Source organism: Mobula hypostoma, chromosome 23 (genome assembly GCF_963921235.1).
Source record: "Mobula hypostoma chromosome 23, sMobHyp1.1, whole genome shotgun sequence".
NCBI classification, from domain to species: domain Eukaryota; kingdom Metazoa; phylum Chordata; class Chondrichthyes; order Myliobatiformes; family Myliobatidae; genus Mobula; species Mobula hypostoma.
In genome coordinates, this window is record NC_086119.1 from 15,192,653 (window position 1) to 15,220,461 (window position 27,809).

A 27,809-nucleotide genomic window follows, 5' to 3' on the forward strand; every position below is an offset into this window, starting at 1 on the left:
GAAAGGGAAGGGCAGAACAGAGAAAATGGTGTGAAAAACAAAAAAAAAACGCAGTTCTGTGGGCTAAAACGCCTTGTTAATGAGAGAGGTCAGAGGAGAATGGCCAGACTGGTTCAAGCTGACAGGAAGGCGACAGTAACTCAAATAACCACACGTTACAACAGTGGTGTGCAGAAGAGCATCTCTGAATGCACAACACGTCGAACCGTGAAGTGAATGGGATACAACGGCAGAAGACCACGAACATTCACCCGCTACCAGAGGTACCTAATAAAGTGGCCATTGAATGTATATGATGAATAAAGTTGATCCTTGATTTACTCTGCCCATAGCCCATTCAGCATTTTAAACACTTCCAATTAAATCTTCCCTCAGTCCATGATGCTTGAAAGGAAACTCGGCAGCCATAAATGTCTCTCTCAGTGACTACAACCCTCCAGCACTGGTAACTACAAAAGACTTGCACATCCTTCCCAAAGTGTGGCAATGAAAACTGTCTACAGTACTTTAGCGATCTGTTTGTTTATTTACATCTGTCCCTTGTCTTTTTAAAAGCACGGGATCCCGTACTTCATGACAGGCTATCTGAACCTGCGACCTGACCCCTCGGCATGCTCACCTGCTCACAGTAGTTTATGTTTAGATACGGAGGCTCAGAAGAAGGCAGCTTAAATTTCTCCCCTAGTTTGAAGTAGATCAAAGAGTTGTTGGGAATGGGCCGAACCACGACCAAATCAAAGACGTATCTCGGTTCTGTGGCCACCCACAGCTCAGATGGACTTGGATCTACACGAAGTGTTCAGTTCAAAAGCCTTCAAAACATTCAAGCTGACTGGCAAGAGGGAATTAACATTATTTGCAACTCTGCCACCTGCAAACCGCAGATAGGAAGAGGAAGATTAGGGGTGGATTATCTTGAATGGGTTGGAACTTGATGTAAAAAAGGCAGGTTTATGAATGAAAGCCAAGGACAAGATGTTAATGTTGGCTATTATACACAAATAGGGAGACAGGATGTTAAATTCTGACAAAGTGATGTGACAATGTACTCACCTCTGCTTAAGCTAAATTAATAAACCCATCACTTTAATAAATAAACCACTTTAATTCCACATCCCACTCTGACTTATCTGCCTGTTCCAACACATCCCAATGCAAAACTTGAGGAACAATGTCTCATCTTTAGTCTGAGCATGCTACAGACTTCCGGGGTTTAGTCATTTAACTTCTTCAGCTTGTCCGATGATTGCATTTCTTACATTAATGGCTAGAAGATCCATTTTGTTGGAATTGGAAAGAGATTAATCCTCCCACCACATTTCATTGGTTGTCTCAAACTATGCTGTGTTTAAATTTTGGAAAAAATTATAAGTGTTGTTTATGATCCCTCTATTAAATTCGAAAAGACCTGGAGGCCATTTATTCAACGTTTTCATATGATGTAATTTGACCTTTTCCAAACTTATTTTATTTCTTTGTAATATTTGTTGAGAGGAATGTAGTCGTCGACACTAATGCTTTTTTTTAATGATGTTACATAACAGTCCATGTCTTTTTTAGTTTAGTTGATTAATACTGTTTAGATTAGTTTTTTTGGGGGTTATAATTGTTTTTCCTTTTTCATTTTTTTTTTAGATATTTTTCTTTGTTTTATATTGTTCATCTGTATCCTGTATGATTGCGAGTTTTAACATTTAAGTGTCAACTGGGTTTATATTTAACTATGTCAATTATAACAATGTATTCCCAATAACTTTGTATCATTATTATGTTATGTTTGTTATTATGAAACTGATAAAAAGATTGAAAAAGGAAGACTTCCGGGTTTGACACTGAATCCTCTTCACTTTCTTTTCCTTTCAGAATCAGAATGAAGTTTATTACCATTGCCTAAGGCGACACAGTAGTGTAGTGGTTAGCACAACGCTTTACAGTACAGGCGATCTGGGTACAATTCCCGCTGCCTCCTGTAAGGAGTTTGTACATTCACCCCGTGACCTTGTGGGTTTCCTCCGGGTGCTCTGGTTTCCTCCCACAGTCCAAAGACGTACCTGTTGGTAGGTTAACTGGTCATTGTAAATTGCCCACTGATTGACCAGGATTAAACTGGGGGATTGCTGGGTCGTGCAGCTTGAAGGGCCAGAAAGGCCTGTTCCAATAAATAAATATTCCAAGAAATTTGTTGTTTTGCAGCAGCAGTACAATGCAAAGATGTAAAATTATGATAAATTGGCGAAAAAAAGTGCAAGAAAAAGAAAGGAATAATAAGACAATGTTCTTGGATCATTCAGAAATCTGATGACAGAGGAGAAGAAGTTGTTCCTGAATCATTCAATGTGCGTCTTCAGGCTCCTGTAACTCATCCCTGACGGGTAGTAATGAGAATTTATCTCAGAAATGGTCATTTCTGCTTGTCAACATCTTAACTTAGTATTTATCTTTCTATTTCTACAGCCGGACCTGCTGTGCATGTCCCCTGTAAACAGTGACTGATCCTGTACCCACCGCACCTTTAGGCAGGAGGATTCCAGTTCATAATTAATTAATGCAGATATAACTAATTGGCTGTGTTCGCAGTCATAGAGGCGTCTGGAACCCAAACTGCGGAAAAATCGGAAGTGAACGGAGGGAGTGTGCGGGGAAAGGGTCACGGAAACAGAAGAGTGTGGGGAGGGGGAGCAGGCGTGGGAAGATCGGCCCCCGGCCGGTCTCACTGACCCAGAGATGCTGGAATCCCCACAGCAGCTGGCAAGACCTTCCTGATTCACCCTGCCCGTTTCATCAACGTGCATAAATTGAACACAGAGCATACAACACTACACGGACCATTCCACCTACAATGTTGTGTCAAGCTTTTTAACCTGTTCTAAGCTCAATCTAACCCTTCCCTCCCACATAGATCTCCATTGTTCTTTCACCCATTTACCCACCTAAGATCCTTCAGGATTTCATGGTAGGTCACAGTCCACAGAGGACCCGTCGAGTTAATGTCACCCAGCCTGGAAACAGTCCCTTTGGCTCACTTGGTCTATACCAGCTGTCAAACTTCTACCTACACGAAACGCATTTTATTCTCCCCAACTTCCCCCAGATTCGACCACTCACTGACACACTCAGGCCAATTTACGGAGGCCAATTAGCAAGCAGGTCTGTGGGATGTGGGAGGAAAGCGAGGCACCAGGAGGAAACCCATGTGGTGACGTGCTGAACGTGCAAACTCCACGCAGACAGCGCCAAAGGTCAGGATTAAACCTGAACTGCAGAAGCTGTGAGGTAGCTGCTCTACCAGCCATGTCAGCGTACTGCCTGCACCCACAGGATGGCTTCAGACCATCACCAGGCTGAGGGGAGGTAACATCTGAATGAATACAGTGTATTTACATAACACATTTTCCCTCAACTCCCCTCAAGTTGGAGTCACAAGTGATTCTACAGATGATGGAATTCTTGAGCAACACAAACAAAATGCTGGAGGAATTCAGCAGGCCAGGCAGCATCTATGGAAAAGAGTACCAGTCCTGCCTTCGGCTCTTGGCCCAAAATGTTGACAGCACGTTTTTTCCATAGATGCTGCCTGGCCTGCTGAGTGCCTCCGGCATTTTGCGTGTGCTCCCCTCAGATTAACTGCCACTGCAGTTAGATATGTGCTCAAAGTATGCATTTTCCAAAACTGTACTTTTCTGAGGGGTGGGTGGGTTGGGAGAGGGAAAAGGGACTTGCTTTGCTGCTGTTTTGTTGCTGTTGCTGCTTGCCGAGCATTGTGGGATTGCTGGTGTTGGCGCCAAAATGTGCGGTGACACTTGTGGGCTGCCCCCCAGCACGTCCTTGGGTGTGTTGGCTGTTAATGCAAAGGATGCATTGCACTGCTCCCCTGAGCCACTTCTGGCCCCCTCCCACTCCTTCCCCCTCTCCTAACGCCACGCACTTGACTCAGGCTATTGGTTAAACAGCACTTAATGCCACGTAATATGTATTGTGAAGAGGTGAGGGCTGAGAACTCCCTTCATCTGCACTGAGCCAAACCAGGGACAGAACCATTGACCAGACTCGATCTGTGCGGTCTTCAGAACTTTGCAGCAGCTAAGACTCTGAAATGAAAACCTCCAGACGGTTCCTGCATATTTATGGCCAAATTCCTAATACGTCCAGGAAGGATTTCCTTTAATAATGAGTCCATCAAGCTACAACTTGACAGACTCGACATCCTGCAATCAGCACCACATTTAGAAGCATTAGCGGTCATTAACCAATCTCACAGTGCATTAAGGAGCTTTTAGGATGTCATTAGACTTCAAGGACCTGGTGTAGACTCCCCAGAACCTTAGCTTGTAATAAGTGGCATAAACATACACAGCAACACCAAGTCACTCTTGGGCTGTAGATCCTTAATGCCACCCCCACTCTGAAACACTTCCTGTTGCCTTGGGAGAACAGCTGACATAACTAGGATTCTCCACATCTGGACATTCTCTCTTCTCTTTCAGCGGGCAGAAAAACGAAAGCCTGAAAGCACATACCACCAGGCTCAAGGACAGCTTCTGTCCCACCGTTACCAGTTCCTTGCAAAAATCCAGCCTCTTAAACACTAAAGCTGAACTCTTGATTTCCCAGTCTATTTTGTCGTGGCCCTTGCATTTCCTTTGTTCACCTGCACCATGCTTTCTCTGTGAATGTAACACTATATTCTGTATTTAGTTTTCTTTTCACTATCTCAGTGTATTATGGAATGATCCACCTGGAAAGCACACACAAGCTCGGTGCACGTAATAAACCGACAACAACAATGATCTGGTTAACCCAGATGTCTTTGGGATATCGGGATATCCGAAGAAACAGGAGCACTTGGAGAAAACTCATAGAGTTACAGGGAGAACGTGCAAACTCCACACAGACAGCATTCAACGTCGTGACTGAACCTATGGTACTGTGCAGAAGTCTTAGGTGCCCTAACCCTAACCCTTTGCACAGGACTGTATTTGTCAATGTGGAGTGGAGAGCAAGTTTGCAAAACTGGCGGGAGCAAAGGATGTTGGGAATGTCAAGGGTGGAGCGCCACATGAGGGGTGTGGAACAGGTGGCAGAGAAGGAGTGCCAGGGGCAGGGGGTAAAGCCTGATTTATACTTCTGCATCAACGCAACGCCATACATACAGCGTCGCCGCAAACCCTATGCAAAGCTGATGCGGATCCTTACACCAGAGCCTGCGTTGCTGCGACTGGCTCCCCTCCCAAAATGTAACTGCGCGTGGCGGCAACGCAGAACGCAACAGCTGTGATTGGTCCGTTTGGTAGCATCGCATTTCCTCCTACGCTGCAATAGCTTCCCATTGGGCGACTGAAGAGCAGGGAAGGAACTCTGGCTGCAATGTTTTTCAAAAGCTTCACAGACCTCCGAAATTATGGAGGGCACATTTCGCTTTGACGAAAAAAGACGCTCGCTTCTTGTTTACCCCGAGAAAGACTACCATGACCATGAAGCCTTGCACAGGCAGGTGTGCGTGCATGCGTGACGTGCGCGAATTGCAGAGCAACGCAGACACACCAACGCACAAGTATAAATGCTCTCAACGCGCGTAGGTTACGGCGTCGAGTTAACGCAGAAGTATAAATCAGGCTTGACACAGGTGCAGACACACCCAGCCCTGAGACACCGGGCAAAGTCATTTGATTCCAAACGATTGGTTTATTGATCATTACAGAATGTCTCTCTGGTGCTTCCCGCTCTCTCCTTCTTTTCCCAACCATAATTCCCCTCTCCCTGCCCCCCGCTTCCCACTCGCAGTCCTGAATAGAGGCCTATATCATCACTCACACATGTCGAGAGATTGATTTCGTGTTTTGTGGCAGCAGAACAGTGTAATACTACACTACCAGGCAAAAATCTTAGGCACCCTATCTATATATGTATGAGTAGAGTACCGTGAGGTGGTGGCTTTGCTAGTTGTGCTTTTCTAATAATGTGTCCAAGGTAGATGAACCTCAGCTGTTACTTCAATTTACCTGAATATTAATGACTCCTATTACCTGAATACTAATGACCCCTATTACTAGGGCAGTTATGTTGTACTGTTAAGCTGTTTTCAGTTACACGCTATGAAGGGGTTCACTCAGACAGGAACCGCCCGGCAGGCAGACGTTGTTCCGTGTTGCAAGGGGTCATCTCATCCCCTTTGAGAAATGAAACCTTTATTGATGACAATCGACTGGAGGGGAAGCAAACAGCAGCCATGAACCGGAGAGCGGTGGCACAGGGCAGCGCCACCCTCGCTGGCGTCGCTAAGTGTTTCACTGATCTCTGCCAGGGTGCTGGGCACCAAGCAGAGAGGAAGTTTCTGGGTCAAAGTGGGATTAGGAAAGGCATGGAAGCAATTGACCATTCCGTAAAATGAGTTCGCTGAAGAGCCGCGCAAGAGAGGGGTTGCAGGGGTTTGCTTTTCAATCTTCACATTAGCTTGTAGGCTAATTATTACCATTAAGTCGGAAACATTTTCCAGATCAGTGTTCCATCTTATTGCAGCATTGCAAGACAGACTTGCTGCAGATATGTGTAACGAGTGTCCTCGTGTGTGTGTGTTGGGGGGCGGTTGGGGAGCTACACAAAGGCTTTGATTGATACAAAATTCAATGCTACAATCCGGAGAATGGGGTTGAGAGGGGCCATTCCCATCAACTTTCCCCACTTTCAAACCCTCACCAACTACCACCTCACTTACAGCGGCCAGCGACCAGCGACCTAGCAACCTGCACGTCTTTGGGAAATCGGGCAACCTCGGGGAGGGAAGCTCAGAAGATGCAGTGTCCCCCACCACCAGCACCTGGTCGGCATTGAACCTGGATTGCTGAAAGCATGAGGCAAAGAGTTCGCTCGCTGAGCTCCAGGAGTCATTTGACTGGAAGATTAAGGGTCACACTTTATACCTGACGAGTCCTACGAGTATGTCTGCTCCATCTGCCAAAAGTGGAACTTCCCAGTGGAGAAGAATTTTAATTCTGAATCCCATTCCCATTCTGACAGATTGGTCCATGGCCTCCACTTGTGCCACAATGAGGCCACCCTCAGGGTGGAGGAACAACACCTTACTATCCATCTGGGCAGCCTCCAACCCAGTGGCATGAATATCAATTTCTCTTTCTGGGAACAAAACGTTTCTCTCCCCTCCCTGCTCTTCTATTCCCCAGCTCTGACCTCTTACCTCTTCTCACCTGCCTATCACCTCCCCCTGGGTCCCCTTCTCCTCTTCTATCAGATTCCTTCTTCTCCAGCCCTTTACCTTTCCTACCCATCTGGTTTCACCTATCACATTCTAGCTATCCTTCCTCTCCCCCTTCTGGTATATTCTGGCGTCTTCCCCATTCCCTTCCAGTCCTGAAGAAGAGCCTTGGCCTGAAATTTTGACTGTTTAATCATTTCTGTAGATGGTGCCTGGCCTACTGAGATCCTCCAGTATCTTGTGTGCGTTGGCTTGGATTTCCAGCATCTGCAGAATTTCTCGCTTTAAAGCTTTTCCATTTGTTACTTGGATACTTTTATGCACTTGGAAATATCCTTTTTGTGTCTATGACACTGTAACGAGAATTCATGATGACCACTTCTCCCCTACCTCTGTCCCCGAACACCCTCCATCCTCTCTAGCCCCTCTCTCTTGTAGAAATGTAAACAAGAAACATCTCTCCAGCCTCCCAGGGTCTGCCACTGTTTAGGCTTAACCTTTAATAGGGGAATTAAGGGTGATAGGGTAAAGGTCAGTGGGTGGAGCTGAGTCCGATGCCAAATCAGCCATGATCTTATTGAATGGTGGAGCAGGTTCAATGGATCCAATGGCCTACTCCTGCTCCTATTTATGAGAATGACCCCAGGGCTCTGGTCCTGTACTCACTTGAGTTTAAACGAAGGGTGTTATGGCACACACCCATCTGCACCAGTTTCCGAGGTTTAGATGCTCTAACTCCCCGGAGAATGGCTAGCTGCTGCAACCCCTTTAAAGATTCAGGGCAGTCCCGCCAACTGGCAATCATGTGTTTGGCGCCAAGGATGAACATTTTAGGAGCACCTGAACTGAGGCTTGGTGCTCAATTGTAAGCCTTACTAATATTTGTTTTGTGCTCAGATTCTTGATCCAGTTTGATACCGTGTCTCGATCCTTGCATCGGATACTCCAGCATTCAGGGCCAAGCCATCCTGGTCAAGGACTCTCGTCACAAAGGGGATCTCAGTGAAAGTTAGTGAGTTTTGAAAGGCCTAGACAGAGTGGATGAGCAGAGATGAGGAGGAATTTCTTTAGCGAGAGGCGTGGTGAATCTGCCACAATGGGAGCATTTAATACATAGTGGGAGCTTGCCCCGACCACCTCTCCCTGGCTATAGCAACTTTAGGAGTCCTTACATCAGTGGTCTGAAAGCTGACCTCTCCACTTTAGCACATGGAGAAACACAGACCCTGGATCAAGCTGACAGGAAGTGACGCAATCGATTTTCAACGTTATTGAAGGTAAACACTTTAAACAAATATCTCATTTTTCCATGGGCTGATTGGAAATCATGGTGCATTAAGCGTCATACACATAGAACTAGATCCTCCTATCTACCGTTAGAAGGTCAACGAGCTCCCCCAGGTCGTCGGCTTCTGAGATCAGAGGAGGTCCGTGCAGGAAGCACGAGGGCCAGTGGCCCCTAGTTTCAGGGGAGTACAGAATTTGACGCCAGGAGTTTGGAGTCCTGTCATTGGCGAGTCCTGAGGCCGATACTGAAGATCGAAGCCCAAAGGTCGATCGGTAGCCCAGAAGTCAAGGCCCGATGGCCAAAGACCTGGGTCTGCAAGTCCACTGGGGAAGATGGAGTCCATTCTAAGACTTTGATTTTGGGATTATGGTGATATTTTGTATTGAAGAATATAGGAAATATTTTATTGTTTATTTAGCGATACAGTGCAGAATAGGCTCTTCCAGCCCTTCGAGCCACGGCACCATGGACCTAATTAACCCCTTCCAAGTCATGGGACAATTTACAATGACCAATTAACCTACCTGGTATGAGTTTGGACAGTGGGAGAAAACCAGAGCACCCAGGGAAAACCCACGCATTCTACAGGGAAACGTACAGGGACTCCTTATGGAATGACATAGGAAGTGAATTCCAAACACCAGAACTCCCTGAGCTGTAATAGCGTCGTGCTAACCGCTAAGTTACCATGGCGCCCAACTGGATTAGCCTCTTTACAACATTGGGTCATTTGAATGATAAAAATGTAAGAGCAGTAACAGAGGGTAAACAGAGGAGAAATTCTGTTATGGTCCATAGTAAATGTTGATGCAACACTAATTATCAAGATTGTATCATACAAAGGGGATGTATTGTGGGGGAGGGGGGTTCCTTGGAGAGGTAGCACCTCTGGTGAAGGGTTGGTGTGTCCATTCTGGGGCAGCTCACTCACCTTTGGACCCCCACCGGACACTCAACTCTCACCTATGGCTCCAGGTAGCTGTTTGCATGTGACACCAGCCACTCCCCGTACACTGCTTCAACAGGCAGACTAAATGCAGGCGAGAGTAGCCAGCAGGCCTCCTACCCCGGTGAGATTGGGACACGCCTGTCCCAGCATGCGATCAGCTCCAGTGGACTATGCAGATGAGATCTACACAGAGATCTTCTCCGTGGACTGTCACCTTGTCGCGGCGCAGAAGCTTGTGTGGTCCAGTGACCCCGAGAGCGATGCTGTCTGGAGTTATTCTCCTGGTAGGATCACCCACGGCGGTAAGGTCAAGGATGAGGTCCCTGACAAAGAACAATCCAACCAAGACCTCAACGGTGGAACAGGCGGACGAAGTTACTTCGAACTCAACGGCTGTGAAGGCGGATGAAGGCTGCAACAAATCCATCAGCTCCAATCGTCGTGGTTTCCATGCCATTGGAATCAGTTGGTTGGTTTGTGAAGTATCGTGTGCTTCTTGGAGTGCAACATCAAGTACACGTTAAACAAATACACGCACAGGCGTCTTCACTCTGTGGGCCACTTCTTCAGAATGAAGACAATCATCCTCGACCTCAAGGGATAGCTACGACACAGAGATCCAATGGCCAGGAAGGCAGTTCTGCAATGTTTTGTGGGAAGCCAGTGGCATAACCTGTCACAACTATGGATTCGGCAATTGTGCTCATGAATTTGCACATGTCGGCTAATTATTACCTAATCGTGATAGTATTTAACTCCATACTTGTCATCGTAGTGCTTGTCGAGACTTGGACAGAGCACAGCAACGCTTCGCTGCCTGTTTGCATTGGCCTTGCCTGAGAAATTGGACTATCGAGTCAACTGACTCTGAAGACTAGTGATATTCATTTAATAATTAGATGTTCTTTTCAGCCACAGTGTAGGCTTCGTTTCCCGTTTGAGAGTTTTAGTTAAGGGCCCTGTTTGGCCTAGCGTTTATTGTTCTATTTTCCCTTTAACACTGTTCACATTAAAGTTTTGTGAGCTATCGACCCGCTTCAATGTCTCTCGCTCCGCACTTGGGCCATACCCGGATCGGGTGACATGACAAGCCACAGAACTCATCGCCATCCACCACAACCGAGAAGACCCCAGTTGTGATGACTACTCATACCACGAGACCCAGACCTCTGAGGCCGAGAGAGTGGAATTGAGCCAGTGCAATGGCTTTTCCACTTCGAAACTCTCCCACACAGGTTTCATCTCTCTTCGTAAGATACAATGGACAACCAATCAATCAGCATGCAAAGAATGATTTCTTAACAAGTGTGTAGTGACATCAATAAACAACAATAATGATGTCCTTCCTCACCGGGAACAACATGATGGTATTCTGTATTTCTCTGTGTGTTGTATCTCAATGGGCTTGGTCTCAGATGAAGGGATCAACCCAATATATTGACTGTTTATTTCCCCCCATAGATACTGCCAGACCCCCTGAATTCCTCCAGTGTCCATGTGTTGCCGCAAAAGCAGACATTTGATTGGTTCGTCTCAGTCTCGATGAGCTCAAGATCTACCTATCCTGTACAATTAAAATCACTACATTACCTACAGAACGCCCCATAAATTACACTGCCACTGGGCAGGAGGTACAGGAGCCTTAGGTCCCACACCACCAGGTTCTAGAACAGCCATGACCCCTCAACCAACAGACCGCTGAACCAGCATGGGTAACTTCACTCACCTTAACTCTGAATGATTCTGCAACCTATGGGCTACTTTCAAGGACTCTACAATTCATGTTCTCAGTATTATTTTTCTATTTATTTTCTTTTTCACTTGCACGATTTGTCTTTTTTTTGCACATTGGCTGCTAGTCAGGCTTTGTGAGTAGTTTTCATTGACTCTTGTACTTCTTTGTTCTACTGTGAGTACTCATAAGCAAATGAATCTCAGGGTAGTATATGGTCACATATACATACTTTGATAATAAATTTACTTTGAACCTTGTTTAATGTCCTGACAGTCCCTGTGATAAATGATTCAACTCTGTTGTATTCCTCTCTTGAAAGAATAAAGAGTTGATATTGTTGACTCAACCTCAACTGTCTAATTGCTCACTGCCAGCATTCTCGTTCCTCAAACCAGGAGCTATGCTTTAGGAGAATGCCTTCTAATTTAAAGTCGATATAACTTACCTAACTTTATCTTGTATTTTTTGTTGCTACACTTTTTGTATTGCTATATTTACGCTCTATTCTTAGTTGGTGTGGCTGTAACGAAACCCAATTTCCCTCTGGATCAATAAAGTATATCTATCTATCTTGATGCCAACAATGCTTAGCCAGGGCCCAAATTAAAAAGCACATTGGCCAAACCACGCCTGGCTGTGATGAAGTTAAGCTCCAATTGGCCGTTAAGGGGATCGAACCATTAAGAGAATATCTCTCTCAGTGCATTGTGCTTGCACTTACCATGAAAAACATCTCACTCTGACCTTTCAGCACTGCACTTCTGCGCTGTCGCAGGGAATAAAGCAAAGCTGCAAAGATTCTTCTACGGCGTGGCACAGGGTCAGTTGCCGATGGCACTCCCTGTTGAAGTTGAAGCCAGATGATGACGAAGGTGCCAGAGGTCATCACCCCAAGTGTGTCCCTTATGGAAACTTCAGAAAGGGAGGCCAAGGGCACAGCTGCTCCTGCGGTAGAAGAGTAAAGATCACGCCAACCCCCTCCCGATTACAACCATCCATCCGACTCACGGCAGCAGCTGTGATCAGGGGAGCTCAGAAGAACAACTTGGGACACAGCCATCTCCGGCGACCGTCATAACTGCTGACGAGAAAGATACGGGAAAGCTAGTGCTTTCTTTAAAATAAAATATTAAAAAATCCATTTCAATTAGGACATGTAGATTCCCCTGACACAGTGGGTCGCGGCCTGTCAGCAAGAGACTCTCCCCAGCTCAGGAGCTGTGTGTGGGCTGTGCAGATCTTCCCAGTGAAGGATAAGCCAGCTGGCTCATGGCACAAGCTCCAATCAGACCCACGCAGAAAGCGCAGCGATAATTTCATTTAAGCGGCATTGTAAGTTTACTGGCAAGGATTCTTTCTATTTGATTGCTTGAATTAAAGTGTAAAATAAAACATCTGGAAGAACTAATTCATCTAATGGCAATTGGATATGGGGAAAATGGATTGGGTATGCAACCTCTAACCTCTAACCCCTGAGGGTTAAAGGTTACAGAAAATTTCACTGGGCCAAGTAGGAGTGCTTTTACCCTCTTTTTATAAACTCGTACAGATTTGTCTCTGTTTCTGCATGATATACTTCCACAGAATTATTTGGTAGTCTGACAGCAACAGTTTGGGTAAGCATATCGGACAGAGTTTAGAGCGTAAGAATCTTCAGAAACTGAGGTACTCAGGGACATTACAGCTCCATCATGGGTGCAGAATAATCAGAATCACTAACGTTATTATTAATTAATGAATTATTATCACTGATGTATGTGGTGAAATCTGTTGGAATTTCAATACATCCAGTGTAGCTCACTTACAAAGGCAGTTCCTATTGTTGATGTTAACATGGAAGTTGCTAATGGCGCAAAATCTATATAGATCAGAGGCATGTGTGGATGCAAGAGATATATATTACATGATTATATTTGACATGAAAATAGAAAGGCTGTAAACACACAGCAGGTCACGTCAGCGCCTGGTCCTTTCGCCTTGTCTGCCAGATGGATTGGTTCATGCAGATGATGGGCCTTTGTCCACACAATTAACCCTGCCCTTCTGTCCACAGATGCTACCTGACCTGCTGAGCGTTTCTATCGCCTTCTGTTTTTTCCCCTTCAGATTTCCAATATCTGGTACTCTTTTGACTCTCAATTCCTGCACTTGGCTTGGCGATGAAGTCCTTTTCCCTAATAATTTTGACGTTCATCCAAACGTCAAGCTGTAGAATTTTCAGGAGAGATAATGAGCAGGGAGGATGAAGTCTGCTTGGGTTTGTGTCTGCCCATCATATAAAGATTAAAGGTTAGTTTTATTTGACATATAGATTGAAACATACTGTATGGCTGATGGGGTGGAGACACGTCTCTACCAAAGAGGATATAAGGCACTTCCTCCCCCTGCTATCCTGCAGTTTACCTTAGGCCACTGCTCAGCCACCGTCCCCCACCCACCCCGATCAGGGTCACGTGATGCCATGAGAGCAGCTGGTGGATGGTCGTGTGGGCAGTTGGTTCACGTCACAAGTCCCGGTTACGGTTCACTCAGACAGATCTCACCAGGCAGGCAGATGTTGTTCAGCGTTCCCAGGCTCAACTCATGCCCTGTGAGAAATCAAACTTTATTGATGATAATGAGCTGGAGGAAAAGCATGCACCGATGTGACGGCACGTGATGCACCGATTGCTGTCTGTGCTGAACATGTGCCGGGGGCAGGCCATAAGCATCAGCAAGTTTCCAGCGCCAACATGGCATGCCCACAACGTACTAACCAGAACCTGTATGTTTATTTATGTATTTGTCGTGCAGACTAGGCCCTTCTGGCCCTTCGAGCTGCACCGCCCAGTTTATTCCTAGCCTAATCACGGGATAATTCACAACGCCCAGTCAACCTATAGCCGGGCTTTGGAACATGGGAGGAAACCCGAGCACATACAAACTCCCTATAGGCTGCGACGGGAATTGAACCCTGATCACTGATCACTGGGAAGCATTCCGCTAACTGCTACACAACCGAGCCACCTCGTAAGCATGATTTGTTCAATTATCATGGGAGTCAGGACAGAGCTTCGAAAGCAAACACTTTATGGGTGAGCCAAGGGGAAAATTAACTTAAGCTATTAAGAGAGGATACTTCACAGAATGCAAGAATGGAAAATTAATTTTTTAATGACTGCAGCACTGCTGTAGCATAACGGGCAGCACAGTGTGAGGGTGTTCTGTCGTTCAGAGTGCAATTCCAGCACCGTCCGTAAGCAGTCTGTACGTGAAGGGCGTGGGGAGACAATGTCTCCCATCCACTACATAATATACTGGTTGGGCACAGGAGTACATTCAGCCAGAGACTCATTCCACCGAGATGCAGCACAGAGCATCATAGGAAGTCATTCCTGCCTGTGGCCATCAAACTTTACAACTCCTCCCTTGGAGGGTCAGACACCCTGAGCCAATAGGCTGGTCCTGGACTTATTTCCTGGCATAATTTACATATTTTAATTTAATTATTTATAGTTTTATATTGCTATATCTATACTCTATTCTTGGTTGGTGCAACTGTAACGAAACCCAGTTTCCCTCGGGATCAATAAAGTATGACTATGACTACAGGGAAGTTATGAGAGGTGAGCGAAAACACAGCTGTATAGGGGAAGTTAGAACCATAGAAACTACAGCACAGAAACAGGCCCTTTGGCCCTTCTTGGCTGTGCCGAACCATTTTCTGCCTAGTCCCACTGACCTGCACACGGACCATATCCCTCCATACACCTCCCATCCATGTATCTGTCCAATTTATTCTTAAATGTTAAAAAAGAACCCGCATTTACCACCTCGTCTGGCAGCTCATTCCATACTCCCACCACTCTCTGTGTGAAGAAGCCCCCCCTAATGTTCCCTTTAAACTTCTCCCCCCTCACCCTTAACCCATGTCCTCTGGTTTTTTTCTCCCCTTGCCTCAGTGGAATGCTTGCATTCACTCTATCTATACCCATCATAATTTTATATACCTCTATCAAATCTCCCCTCATTCTTCTACGCTCCAGGGAATAAAGTCCTAACCTATTCAACCTTTCTCTGTAACTGAGTTTCTCAAGTCCCGGCAACATCCTTGTAAACCTTCTCTGCACTCTTTCAACCTTATTTATATCCTTCCTGTAATTTGGTGACCAAAACTGAACACAATACTCCAGATTCAGCCTCACCAATGCCTTATACAACCTCATCATAACATTCCATCATTTATTTTCACCCCAGCCACACTGTCAGCTCTGGCACTCTGGTTTCCATCCCCCTGCAAATCTAGTTTAAAGCCTCCCCAACAGCACTAACAAACCTCCCTGAAAGGATATTGGTCCCCCTGTGGTTCAAGTGTAACCCGTCTCTCTTGTACAGGTCCCACCTGCCCCAGAAGAGGTCCCAATGATCCTGAAATCTGAAACCCTGCCCCCTACACCAGTTCCTCAGCCACTTGTTCCTCCTCCAGAGCATCCTATTCCTACCCTCACTGGCACCTAGCACAGGTAGCAATCCTGAGATTACCACCCTTGAGGTCCTGCTTTTCAACTTCCTACCAAGCTCTCTATACTCACTGTCCAGGACCTCTTCACTCTTCCTTGCTATGTCATTGGTACCGATGTGCACCACGACATCTGGCTGGTCACCCTCCCACTTCAGAATGTCATGCAATTGATCAGAGACATCCTTGACCCTGGCACCTGGGAGGCAACAAACCATCCTGGATTCTCTGTCACGACCACAGAACCTTCTATCTGCACCTCTAACTATCGAGTCCCCTATCACTACCGCCCTCCTCTTTTTCCCCCCTCCCTTCTGCACTGCAGAGCCAGACTCAGTGCCAGAGATCCAGCTACTGCAGCTAGTCCCAGGTAAGTCATCCCCCCCAACAGTATCCAATGCGGTATACTTGTTGTTGAGGGGAATGGCCACAGGGGAACCCTGCTCTGCCTGCCCTTTCCTCTTCCCTCGCCTGACAGTGACTCAATTTCCTGCCCTCTGCTCCTTTGGCGTAACTACCTCCCTGTAGCTACGATCTATAATCTCCTCATTCTCCCGACTATTTTCTCCAGATGCTTCGGTTTCTTTCCATAGTCCAAAGACATACCGGGTGGGTTAATTGATCGTCGTAAATTATCCCGTGATTAGGTTAGGGTTAATAGGATTTGTCAGGGTTTGCTGGGGCACTGAGGCTACTCTGCATTGTATCACTAAATAAACAAAAAGAGTCGAAAAAGAAATTGTGCTAACTAGTTAAAAGGAGGTCAAGGGTTACGAGGAGAGGACAGGAGGATGATGCATTTCCCTGAACCACAGACAGCCTGCCTGTCATCTTCCTCCCCTCCTCAGTTCACCGATGAACTCAGGACCTCATCTTACCACTACCCTCCTCCACTTTATACCTCCCCTCTCCGCTTTTCGTCCTGACGCAGGGTTTTGGCCTGAAGCGTCAACGATTCCTCCTCACCGTCACCGCAGACACTGCTCGACCCACTGAGTTCCTCAGCAGATTAGTTATTGTGGTTAGCGAATCAAATCGTCGTCTTAATGAAATCCTGCAGCTTCCTGGCTGCTGTTTAGGAATGTATTTATTGTTTTTAACCACTTCAGTTTAAATTCTGCAGGTACAGACGTGGAGTTTGAACTAACGACCCTGGGTCAGGACTTGGGCATCCTCTAACTGTGCACCTGAAATTTTAAAAGTTCACTCAGCGGTGATCCAGTTCTTTTTTTGAAAGTCCTAATTTTATCACCTTTACTTGTATATTTGATCTGATGCCTGCAGTTAAGGGCATAGAAACCAACCCCACTGCCTCTCATACAGAGTAGGAATCTGCAGACAGTAATGGGCTCAGCCTAACACATCATGGAAACATCCCTCCCTACCATCTGTACTGTCTACAATAAGCACTACCTCAAACACGGGTGAAGCCCTCCACACAATGAGGAGCACTGTCACAAGAAAGCAGCGTCCATCATCAGGGACCCCCATCATCCAGGCCATGCTCTCTCTCGTCTCACTACCATCGGGCAGGAGGTACAGAAGCCTCAGGACCCACACCACCAGGTCCAGAAACAGTTATAACCCTTCAAATATCAGGCTCACGAACAAGCGCGGATAACTTCACTCACCTCAACGCTGAACTGATTCCACAACCTACAGGCTCACTTTCAAGGACTCTACAACTCATGTTCTCAGTAATTTTTAAAATTTGCACCATTTGTCTTCTTTTGTTTGTCACATTTTGCTTAAGGATAGTTTTTTTCATAAATTCGACTGTATTACAAGGAGGGAGGAGAAGATGGCGGCGTGACGTAGCGCGTGCGGCCGTTCCGAATGATATCGTATCTGTGAAGTAGGATGCCGTGCACAATCCTGATTTGATGGAGACAGGCGTGAAGAAGCACGGAGGAACATCTGGAGAAACTTCTGAAATGCCCGCTTCGCTATCGCTGCTACTGTGCAATGGAGAATCTCCAGTGGGGAAGGCCCCAAATCCTCAGTTTTGCCTATTGCCTGTTGCCGGGGCCGTGGTCAAAGTGCTCGGCAGAGATGGTGCTCGGTGCTCAGTGTCGGAGAGCTGGTCGGAGGCTCGGAGTTTTCGGACGGACTCAAATCGGCTGTGGTCAGGTGCTTCCAGGGTGTTGCATTGGCAAGTTTGCGGCGCTGGAGGTTCACCGTCTGCGTGAGATGATGGGACTTTCGAGAAACTTTGAGACTTTTACCATGCCATGGTCTGTTCTAATCAAATTACGGTATTGCTTTGCACTGTTGTAACTATATGTTATAATTATGTGGTTTTTGTCAGTTTTTAAGTTGGTTTGTCATGTGTTTCTGTGATATCATTCTGGAAAAACATTGTATCATTTCTTAATGCATGCTTTACTAAATGACAACAAAAGAGGACTGCGTGTCCTCATAATCTAATTTATTTTCTCATTAATGCCTGCAAGAAAATGAATCTCAAGGTAGTAAAACATTACAACACAGTAAGCCCCTGCTGAACTTTTAACCTATTCTAAGATCCTCTAACCCTTCCCTTCTACATAGCCCTCCATTTTTCTATCATCCATGTGCCTATCTAAAAGTTTCCATCTCAGATCTGTGATAGAAAAATGTAACATATACTTACTTTGAACTCAAGTAGGAAATACCCATGATCAAAGATCCCCACCATCTGGGACATGCAGCTACCACCAGGCAGGGGTACAGAAGCCTGAAGACCCACACCACCAGGTTCATGGGCAGCTACTGACCTCTGACCAACTAGTTCCTGAATCAACCTGCACAACCACATTCACTACCTCAGTATAGCAACACTCTGGCCACCTTGCACTCCAATGGACTTTATTGTGTTTTGTTTTAGTTACACTCAGTAATCACAGGGGGTACCTAATAAAGTGGCCATTGAGTGTATGTTCGTGGTCTTCTGCTGCTGTAGTCCATTCTCTCCAAAGTTCGACATTAATGTGCATTCAGAGATGCTCTTCTGCACACCACTGTTGTAACGTGTGGTTATTTGAGTTACTGTCACCTTCCTGTCAGCTTGAACCAGTCTGGCCATTCTCCTCTGACCTCTCCCATTAACAAGGTGTTTTCTCCCACAGAGCTGCCGCTCACTGGATGTTCTTTTGTTTTTTACACCATTCTCTGTAAACTCTAGAGACTGTTGTGTGTGGAAACCCTAGGAGATCAGCAGTTTCTGAGGTACTCAAACCACCTCATCTGGCACCAACAATCATTCCACAGTCAAAGTCACTTAGATCACATTTAAACAGAGAAACATAGAAAATAGAACACCTACAACACAATACAGGCCCTTCGGCCCACAATGCTGTGCTGAACATGTACTTGCTTTAGAAATTACCTCGGGTTGCCCATAGCCCTCTAGTTTTCTAAGCTCCATGTACATATCCTGGAGTCTCTTAAAATACCCTATTGTACCCACCTCCACCACAGTCGCCGGCAATCCATTCCATGCACTCACCACTCTCTGTGTGAAAAACTTACCCCTGACATCTCCCCTGTGCCTACTTCCAAGCACCTTAAAACTATGCCCTCTCATGTTAGCCATTTCAGCCCTGGGAAAAAGCCTCTGACTATCCACACGATCAATGCCTCTCATCATCTTATACACCTCTATCAGGTCACCTCTCATCCTTCATCACTCCAAGGAGAAAAGACCAAGTTCACTCAACCTATCCTCATAAGGCATGCTCTCCAATCCAGGCAATATCCTTGTAAATCTCCTCTGCTCCATTTCTATAGTTTCCACATCCTTCCTGTAGTGAGGTGACCAGAGCTGAGTACAGTACTCCAAGTGGCGTCTGACCAGGGTCCTATACAGCTGTAACATTATCTCTCAGCTCTTGAACGAAGGCCAATACACCGTATGCCTTCTGAACTACACAGACAACCTGCACAGCTGCTTTGAGTGTCCCGTGAACTCTCTCTCCCATTCCGATGTTTGGTCTGAATGACAACTGAACCCCTTGACCATATTTGCATGTTTTTATGCATTGAGTTGCTGCCACATGATTGGCTGATTAGATATTTGTATTTATGAGCAGATGTACATTAAGTGGCCACTGCATGTATGTTCTTTCATGTCATATATAAGTTATATTTAATTGATGATTTCCTTGTGTATGTCATGAATCTGATGCAACGTGCCTGTGGTGCTGCAAGTAAATTTTTCATTGCACCTGTGCATATGACAATAAACTCTATTTTGACTTTAATGCAAGGACAGGAGTCGTGGGGGAACACCACCAGCTCTAAATCACACACCACCCTGACTGGCTGTTCCTTCAGCATTGCAGGATGGAAACTTCCTCCACAACAGCCTGTACCTCCAGAACGAAGACTGCAGTGGTTTACAAAGGCACAATGAGGGCTTGACCATAAACCCTGCCTTGACCTTAGACACTCATGTGCTGTGAATGAAGTGAAAGGAGGACCCAGTGTGGCTCACAATCTCTCCGAAGCCACCACCGCAGCCAGTTGTCTGGGAACCAGAGACTGACGCGGCATGGGAATTTGAGGGGTATCTTTTCTTTGCTGGCACACAGACCTGTTGATATCTGGAAATCAGTGCCCGAGGAGACACCGGAATCAGATACAATTGCCATGTTTAAGAGGCATTTAGACAGGCATTCAGATTCACATACGCACACCGAAACATACAGTGAAGTGTGTCGTTTGTGTTCACGACCAACACACACAAGGGTGTTCTGGGGCCGCTCACGGGTAGCAGGTAGCGCAACGCTATTACAGCTCAGAGTGTCAGAACTTGGAGTTCAATTCCAACATCATCGGTGAGGAACCTACACATCCTCCCCATGGAATACGTGGGTTTTCTCTGGGTCCTTGGGTTTCCTCCTGCAGTTCAGAGATGTACCAGTTAGTAAGATAATTGCTGATTGTAAATTGTCCCGTGATGGGGCTAGGGTTAAATCGGGCGTTACTATCGGTGTGGCTTGAAGGGCCAGAAAAGCCTACTCCGTGCTGAATCTCTAAATAATTTCTGGCACCAACACAGCACGCCCACAATGTCCAGCAGAACAACTCATAGCCAACATACAACAAGCAAAAGCAGCGAATCAAACCCTTCCCCATCCCCTTACCCCTACACACAGATCAACCTCCAACACCAGCTCAGGCCTCTTCTATTCCAACGACCTCCAGACTGTCTAATTGCCATTGTCTGTGTGCTTTGTAACCTTTTCAGTACAAGTAAGGTCTCTTCAGAATAACTTAAGGATGTGCCGGGTGCAGCCTGCAAGAGTCACCTCATTCCGAACCCAACGTAACACAATGTTCAGGCATGACAAGTGGGATTGATGAGAATGGGCAAAATGGACAGCATAGATGTGATGGGCTGACAGCCCTGCTTCTGTTCTGTATGACTCTGTGGCTGTCCCTTCTTTGCCTTGCTGGAGAGAGATGCATTAGCTGGGTTAGAAAAATGCCAACAGGAATTCATCTGAGGAAAGATAAGTCTGGGTTGAGATTCTAAATTGGAGAAAGGCCAGTTTTGATGATATCAGAGAGGATCTGGGATCTGGCAAGCGTGGTCAGGAACAGGTTGTTTTCTGCTAAAGGTGTACTTGGTAAGTGGAAGGCCTTCAAAAATGAAATTTTGAGAGTACCTTGCTTGTACGTGCCTGTCAGAATAAAAGGTTAAGATAGCCAGGTTTAGGGAGCGTTCGTTTTCAAGATATAATGAGACCCTGGTTAAGGAGAAAAAATAAGGAGGTGCCATTGTAGATCCATAATTCATTGAAAGTGGTGTCACAGGTAGATAGAGTCATAAAGAAAGCTTTTGGCAGATTGGCCTTCATAAACCAATGCACTGAGTACAGGAAATGGGATGTTATGTTGAAGTTGTATTAGACGTTGGTGAGACCTAATTTGGAGTATTGTGTGCAGTTTTGGTCACCTAACAGGAAAGATGTAAATGAGGTTGAAAAAGTACAGATAAAACTTACAAGGATTTTGTTGCAACTGGAGGACCAGAGTTATAAGGAAAGATTGAATAGATTAGGATTTTATTTCTGGGAACATAGAAGATTGAGGGGAGATTTGATAGAAGTATACAAAATTATGAGGGTTATAGAAAGGTTGAATGCAAGCAGACTTTTTCCACTGAGATGAGGCAGGCTACAACTAGTAACAGAGAAACATAGAAAAACTACAGCACAATACAGGCTCTTCGTCCCACAATGCTGTCCCGAACATGTCCTTACTTTAGAAATTACCTAGGGTTACCCATAGCCCTCTATTTTTCTAAGCTCCATGTACATATCCAGGAGTCTCTTAAAAGACCTATTGTATCTGCCTCCACCACCGTCACTGGCAGCCCATTCCACACACTCACCACTCTCTGTGTAAAAAAACTCACCCCTGACATCTCCTCTGTAACTGCTTCCAAGCACCTTAAAACTGTGCCCTCTTGTGCTAGCCATTTCAGCCCTGGGAAAAAGCCTCTGATTATCCACACGATCAATGCCTCTCATCACCTTATACACCTATATGCCGGCAGCTAGCTCTCCTTCCATTTTAGGTGCTGGAAGAAGAAGAAACTGATACTGACCTAGTTAGAGCACATCCTGCTTTTTGACGCAAGCTCATTCCCTGAGGTAGCAACAGCATACACCTTACTCTTGTATCCTCATTACAGTGCCTTGAAAAAGCATTCAGCCCCCAGCATTTTCACATTTTACCATCTCAGTTTCTAGATTTAAAATATATTGAAACAAGAATTTTGAGCTAATCTATAAATGTCAATAAGACAAACGAGCTGATAGTGGATTTCAGGAAGAGTAAGACGAAGGAACACACACCAATCCTCATGGAGGGATCAGAAGTGGAGAGAGTGAGCAGTTTCAAGTTCCTGGTGTCAAGATCTCTGAGGACCTAATTTGGTCCCAGCCTATCGATGCAATTATAAAGAGCCATGGGTTTTGGGCGACAGATGAAAAGTTTAAGGGGAACATAAAGGGAAACTTCTTCACTCAGAGAGTCATGGGAGTGTGGAATGAGCTGCCAGTGCAAGTGATGCATGCGAGTTCAGTTTCAACGTTTAAGAGAAGTTTGGATAGGTACATGGATGGTAGGGGTACGGAGAGCTATGGGCCCAGTGCAGGTCGAAGGGAGCAGGCAGTTTAAATGGTTTGGCACAGACTAGATGGGCCGAAGGGCCTGTACTTTTCTATGATTCTATGACCCTCTAAGACCCAGCTGGATTGGGGATGTATCCAGTTTAGATTCCGAGGAGCACATTAATTATACATCAGCATTTGGGCGTAGGTATTGAGTGATCACAAGAATAAGTGGTGAATCTGCTTGCTGTCTTCTCTCGCGCACACTTCTGGACCTCCCTCAGCAGCTGAGCCTGTGAATACACTACATAATTTTGCCCAGCCCATTGGCTTCTGATTGATGGAAACATTAATCCTGAAAGTAGAAAACCTTTCCAGTCACCATCTAACTAGTTTACCACTCACAAGAGGCTTGGAGCTCATTAATCTTTGCCCACATTCACTCGATAGATGGAGTAATTTTCATCTAAAACCTTCAGAGCCAACCCAAACCTTTACAATGCTATTCAAGCGGTATGACATCTGCTACTCGAAACTAAGAGGCTTCAAGAAAAATTCAGAAGCCAACTGCAACTTAATCACTGGAAAATTCACTGAACAATTACATGTATTTAGATCATTAAGTAACACTACAAAAAAGCATAGGAAAGTTAAACTACAAAAAAAAACAATTCCACACCCTAATCCAACAATGAGACAAGTGAACCATGGTTGGTCTCAGTAGCTTTGTGATGAGAAGGTAGATTATGACTAGATTTCCTCTCCCTGACATATTCTTGCATAACTATTGGACGGTGAATAGATTAGGATGGCTCTGATAGAATTTACACTCAAACCTTCATGAAGACACAATCATGTAAAGAACCTCCTGTGGAAACGTATTCCATCAAGGAATCTGTGCTTTCGATATGGAGATAATATTAATATTAACTTTGAGTACAATAACACTCAGCACATTTACTGGAGATGTTGTATCATGGTCTGGTACAGCAATTTGAATGCACTGAAATCTAACAAGCAGAGGATAGTTGTCTCAGCCCAATACATCACAACACATCACTTCTCATGAAGGTAACATCGATTATCAAAGATCCCACCATTTGGGCAGGAGGTATAAAAGTCTGAAGTTCCACACCACCAAGTTCAATATCAGCTACTTCCCTTCAACCACTCGGTCTCAAACCATCCGGCATAACCACAATAATTGCTTCAGTACGGCAACACAATGATCACTTTGGTCACTTTGTACAAAAATAAACCTTGTGTTTTTGTGTAAACATTTTATAATCTTTCTTGTAAACATTGGGTATAATTTATGTTTTTTCTTATGAATACTGTTTATATGACGCCATGTGCTCGTGATACTGTTGCAATACTGTATGTTTTTCACTGCACCTTTGCACACACGGACTTGTATAAATGGCAATAAACTCAACTATTGACTATTGAAGATTCTTTCCTGCTTGGTGTGCGCTTCGGGAATTTGTGGATGTAACATCTGTAAGATATTATACATCGTATTGATATCCTCTATATTGGATGTTTCCAATAATGAGAGAGTCTAGGACTAGAGGGCACACTCTCAGAATACATCCTTCTAGAACAGAGGTGAGGAGGAATTTCTTTAGATTGAGGGTGGTGAATCTATGGTATTCATTACTAGGGACGTATGTGAAGGTCAAATCATTAAGCCGAGGTTGATAGGTTCCTGCCTATTAAGGGTGCCAAAGGTAACAGGGAAAAGGCAGGAGAATGGGATTGAGAGGGATAATAAAACAGTCATGATCAAATGGCGGATCAGGCTCGACGGGTCAAAGGGCCTAATTCTGCTCCCATGTCTCATGGTTTTTACAAACCTTGATAGGTATCAGCTGATATTCCTTTGACTTAGCTTGAAGATTTGATGTTATCTGCTGATGAGTTACTGCAAAAGTTGCCATGAAAACACAACCTTAAATTTAATTATCAGCCATCTAATTAACCACTGTGTGTGAACAGTGATTGTTAAATCCCACATGGAGCTTCCATGATTTAAATACCACTGTGGCGGAGCGGTGGCCAAGAGACACAAAGAGAGGTACTCTGGAAGATTCACTCACCCGCTGTCGTCTGCATGTAACCAGCTAGTGTGCAGATCCTCTTCTCACACTGACCGCTCGGCAGGAAGATGGTAACGATCGCCAGCAGGGCGCTGGTAGCCAGCAGAACACAGCCTCCAGAGCATAGCACAGCACTTGTCTGAAACATCGAGAGGAGCAAAGATTTCAGTTACACTTCTTGTTTCGATTCTCCTGTGACCAGTCTATATGCTGAATTCAAGTTTATTGTTATTGCCTACATACATGAGGTATATTGTACAGTAATAGACATCCGTTAGTCTCGTGAGATCATGGTTTCCAGGGCACAGGCCTGGGCAAGGTTGTATGGAAGACCAGCAGTTGCCCATGCTGCAAGTTTCCCCTCTCCACCCCACCGGTGTTGTCCAAGGGAAGGGCACTAGGGTCGATACAGCTTGACACCGGTGTCGTCGCAGAGCAATGTGTGGTTAAGTGCCTTGCTCAAGGACACAACACACTGCCTCAGCTGAGGCTCGAACTAGCGACCTTCAGATCACTAGACCGACGCCTTAGCCACTTGGCCACGCGTCAACACATACTGTACAATAATGATATGAAAATTAGCAAACTCTCGTCAGAAACTACAATGGTGCAACAGATACACAAAGTGCTGGGGGAACTCAGAAAGTCAGGTAGCAGCTATAGAGAGGAATAAGCAGTCGATGTTTTGGGCTGACATCGTTCATCAGAACTGGAAAGGCAGAAGCCAGAATAAGAAGTTGGCATGGGGGGATGTGTACAAGCTGGCAGGTGTTAGGTGAGACCAGGTGAGGGGGAAGGTCGGTGGGTGGGAGAAGGGTGGATGAAGCAAGAAGGTGGGAGGTGATAAGTGGAAGAGGTAAAGGGCTGAAGAAGGAATCTGATAGGGGAGGAGGGAGGAACTTGGAATGGCTTCTTCCCCCTTCCTTCCCAGTCCTGATGAAGGGTCTCGGCCTGAAATATCGGCAGTTTATTCTCCTCCGCAGATAGTGCCCGGCCTGCTGAGTTCCTCCAGCATTTTGTGTGAGTTGCTCAAGATTTCCAGAATCATGCAGAATCTCTTGTTTCTAGAAATTCAATGGATCCTGGCACCTCCCCTAACCCACACATTTCACCTGTAAACCATGGATGGTGTCATAGTCCCATTATAACTGGGCAAAGTCCCCGTGAACATCCATTACCTCTGCATTCTTTGCACCAGTAATGTTAACTAGGATGGAGAGTGGAACTCACAGGCGTGACAGCCCTCACAGTTTTGTTTTCTTTCATTCCGGGTTACAGGTAAAGTCAGTAATTTATCAATCATTTCCAACTTCGTGATATCAATAAGATTGAAAGAGTAGAGAGAAAATTGACAAGGATCTCACTGGGCCTTGAGGAGGGGTTGAACAGATTAAGACTTTATTTCCCAGGACAAAGGAGAATGAGGGGAGATTTGATAAAGGCATACACAACTATGACAAGAGCAAGCCGTCTTTTTCCGCTGAGGTTGGATGAGACTAGAACTAGAGGTCCTAGATTAAGGATGAAAGGTAAAATATTTAAAGGGAACCTGAGGGGGATCACAAGGTGGTGCAAGAGTGGAACAAGTTGCCAGAATTGGTAGATGTGGGTTCAATTTCAATATTTAAGAGGGATTTGGATGGGAGAGGCATGGAGAGCTACGGTCCAGTCCAGGTGGGACAAGTCAGAATAAGAGTTTGGCACATACTAGATGGGCTGAAGGGCCTGTTTCTGTGCTGTAGTAATCTATGACTCATTCTGGATCATTCTGAAGGGCAGGAAGAGTCAACTACACTAGTGTGGGTCTGGAGTTGCCTCTTGGCCAGACTATATGACGATGACGTATTTCCATCTCTCAGGAACACGAGTAACCAGGTGGCTTATCAATAACAGTCTGTCTTAATAAGCTGAATGTGTTTTATTTAATTAACCAGCTGCAGTGGTGGGATTTGAACTCAGCACTCATCCATTTCTCCTGATTAGGCCAGTAACCTACAAGACGAGCACAATTACCAACAGTCACCAGTCTCTTTCACATCTGGAAATATTAGAAGTGGTTAAACAGACAAATAGGCAGCTTTGTATTGGGTCAGGGAGTAAATACATATTAGAGGTTGGCGCCGTAGGCTGGGACGGGGCACAGGAGGTAAGGACTGGGCACAGGAGGCAAGGCCTGGGCACAGGAGGCAAGGACTGGGCACACGACACAGGGACTGGCATGGATCATAGTTTCACTCTGTCTTGACAGTTGTGGCAGTAGTGTTGTGTGCACATACACGCACGTATACACAGACAGATACACATACATGCACATATACATATGGGCAACACAGTAGCACAGCGGTTAGCAAATCGCTTTACAGTGCCAGTGACAGGGGTTCAATTCCCACCACTGTCTGTAAGGAGTCATTGTCATAGTCATAGTCATACTTTATTGATCCTGGGGGAAATTGGTTAAAAGTCACATGTACGTTCTCTTCGTGAACATGGATGTTTCCTCCTGGTGCCCCAGTTTCCTCCCACATTCCAAAGATGTATGGGTTAGAAGGATAAGAAGAAATAAGGAAAGAATTGGCTATAGTGCACAGGACAGATACACACAGTGGACTTTTCATTAGGTACCTCCCATTCCTAATAAAGTGGCCACTGAGTTTTATGTTCATGGTCTTTTGCTACTGTAGACATTCACTTCACTGTTCGATGTGCTATGCGTTTACAAATGCTCGTCTGCACATCGTTGATGTAATGCATAGTTATCTGAGTGACTGTCACCTTCCTGTCAGCTTGAACCAGTCTGGCCATTCTCCTCTGACCTCTCTCATTAACAAGGTGTTTTGACCTACAGAACTGCGGCTAACTGGATTTTTGTTTTTTGTAACATTCTCTGTAAACTCTAGGGTCAAAGTACATTTATTACAAACTCAAGA

General features: G+C 45.4%; 1 protein-coding gene across 1 annotated transcript in view; it reads right to left on the reverse strand.

Annotated features, from left to right (window-relative positions):
- The window catches only part of LOC134336800 (LHFPL tetraspan subfamily member 7 protein), a 364,145-nt gene that overhangs the window by 125,697 nt on the left and 210,639 nt on the right, over positions 1–27,809 (reverse strand). The window contains exon 2 of the mRNA XM_063031273.1: positions 24,883–25,021. Within this exon, the coding sequence (XP_062887343.1) occupies positions 24,883–25,021 (139 nt within the window). The remainder of the gene's footprint in view (positions 1–24,882; positions 25,022–27,809) is intronic.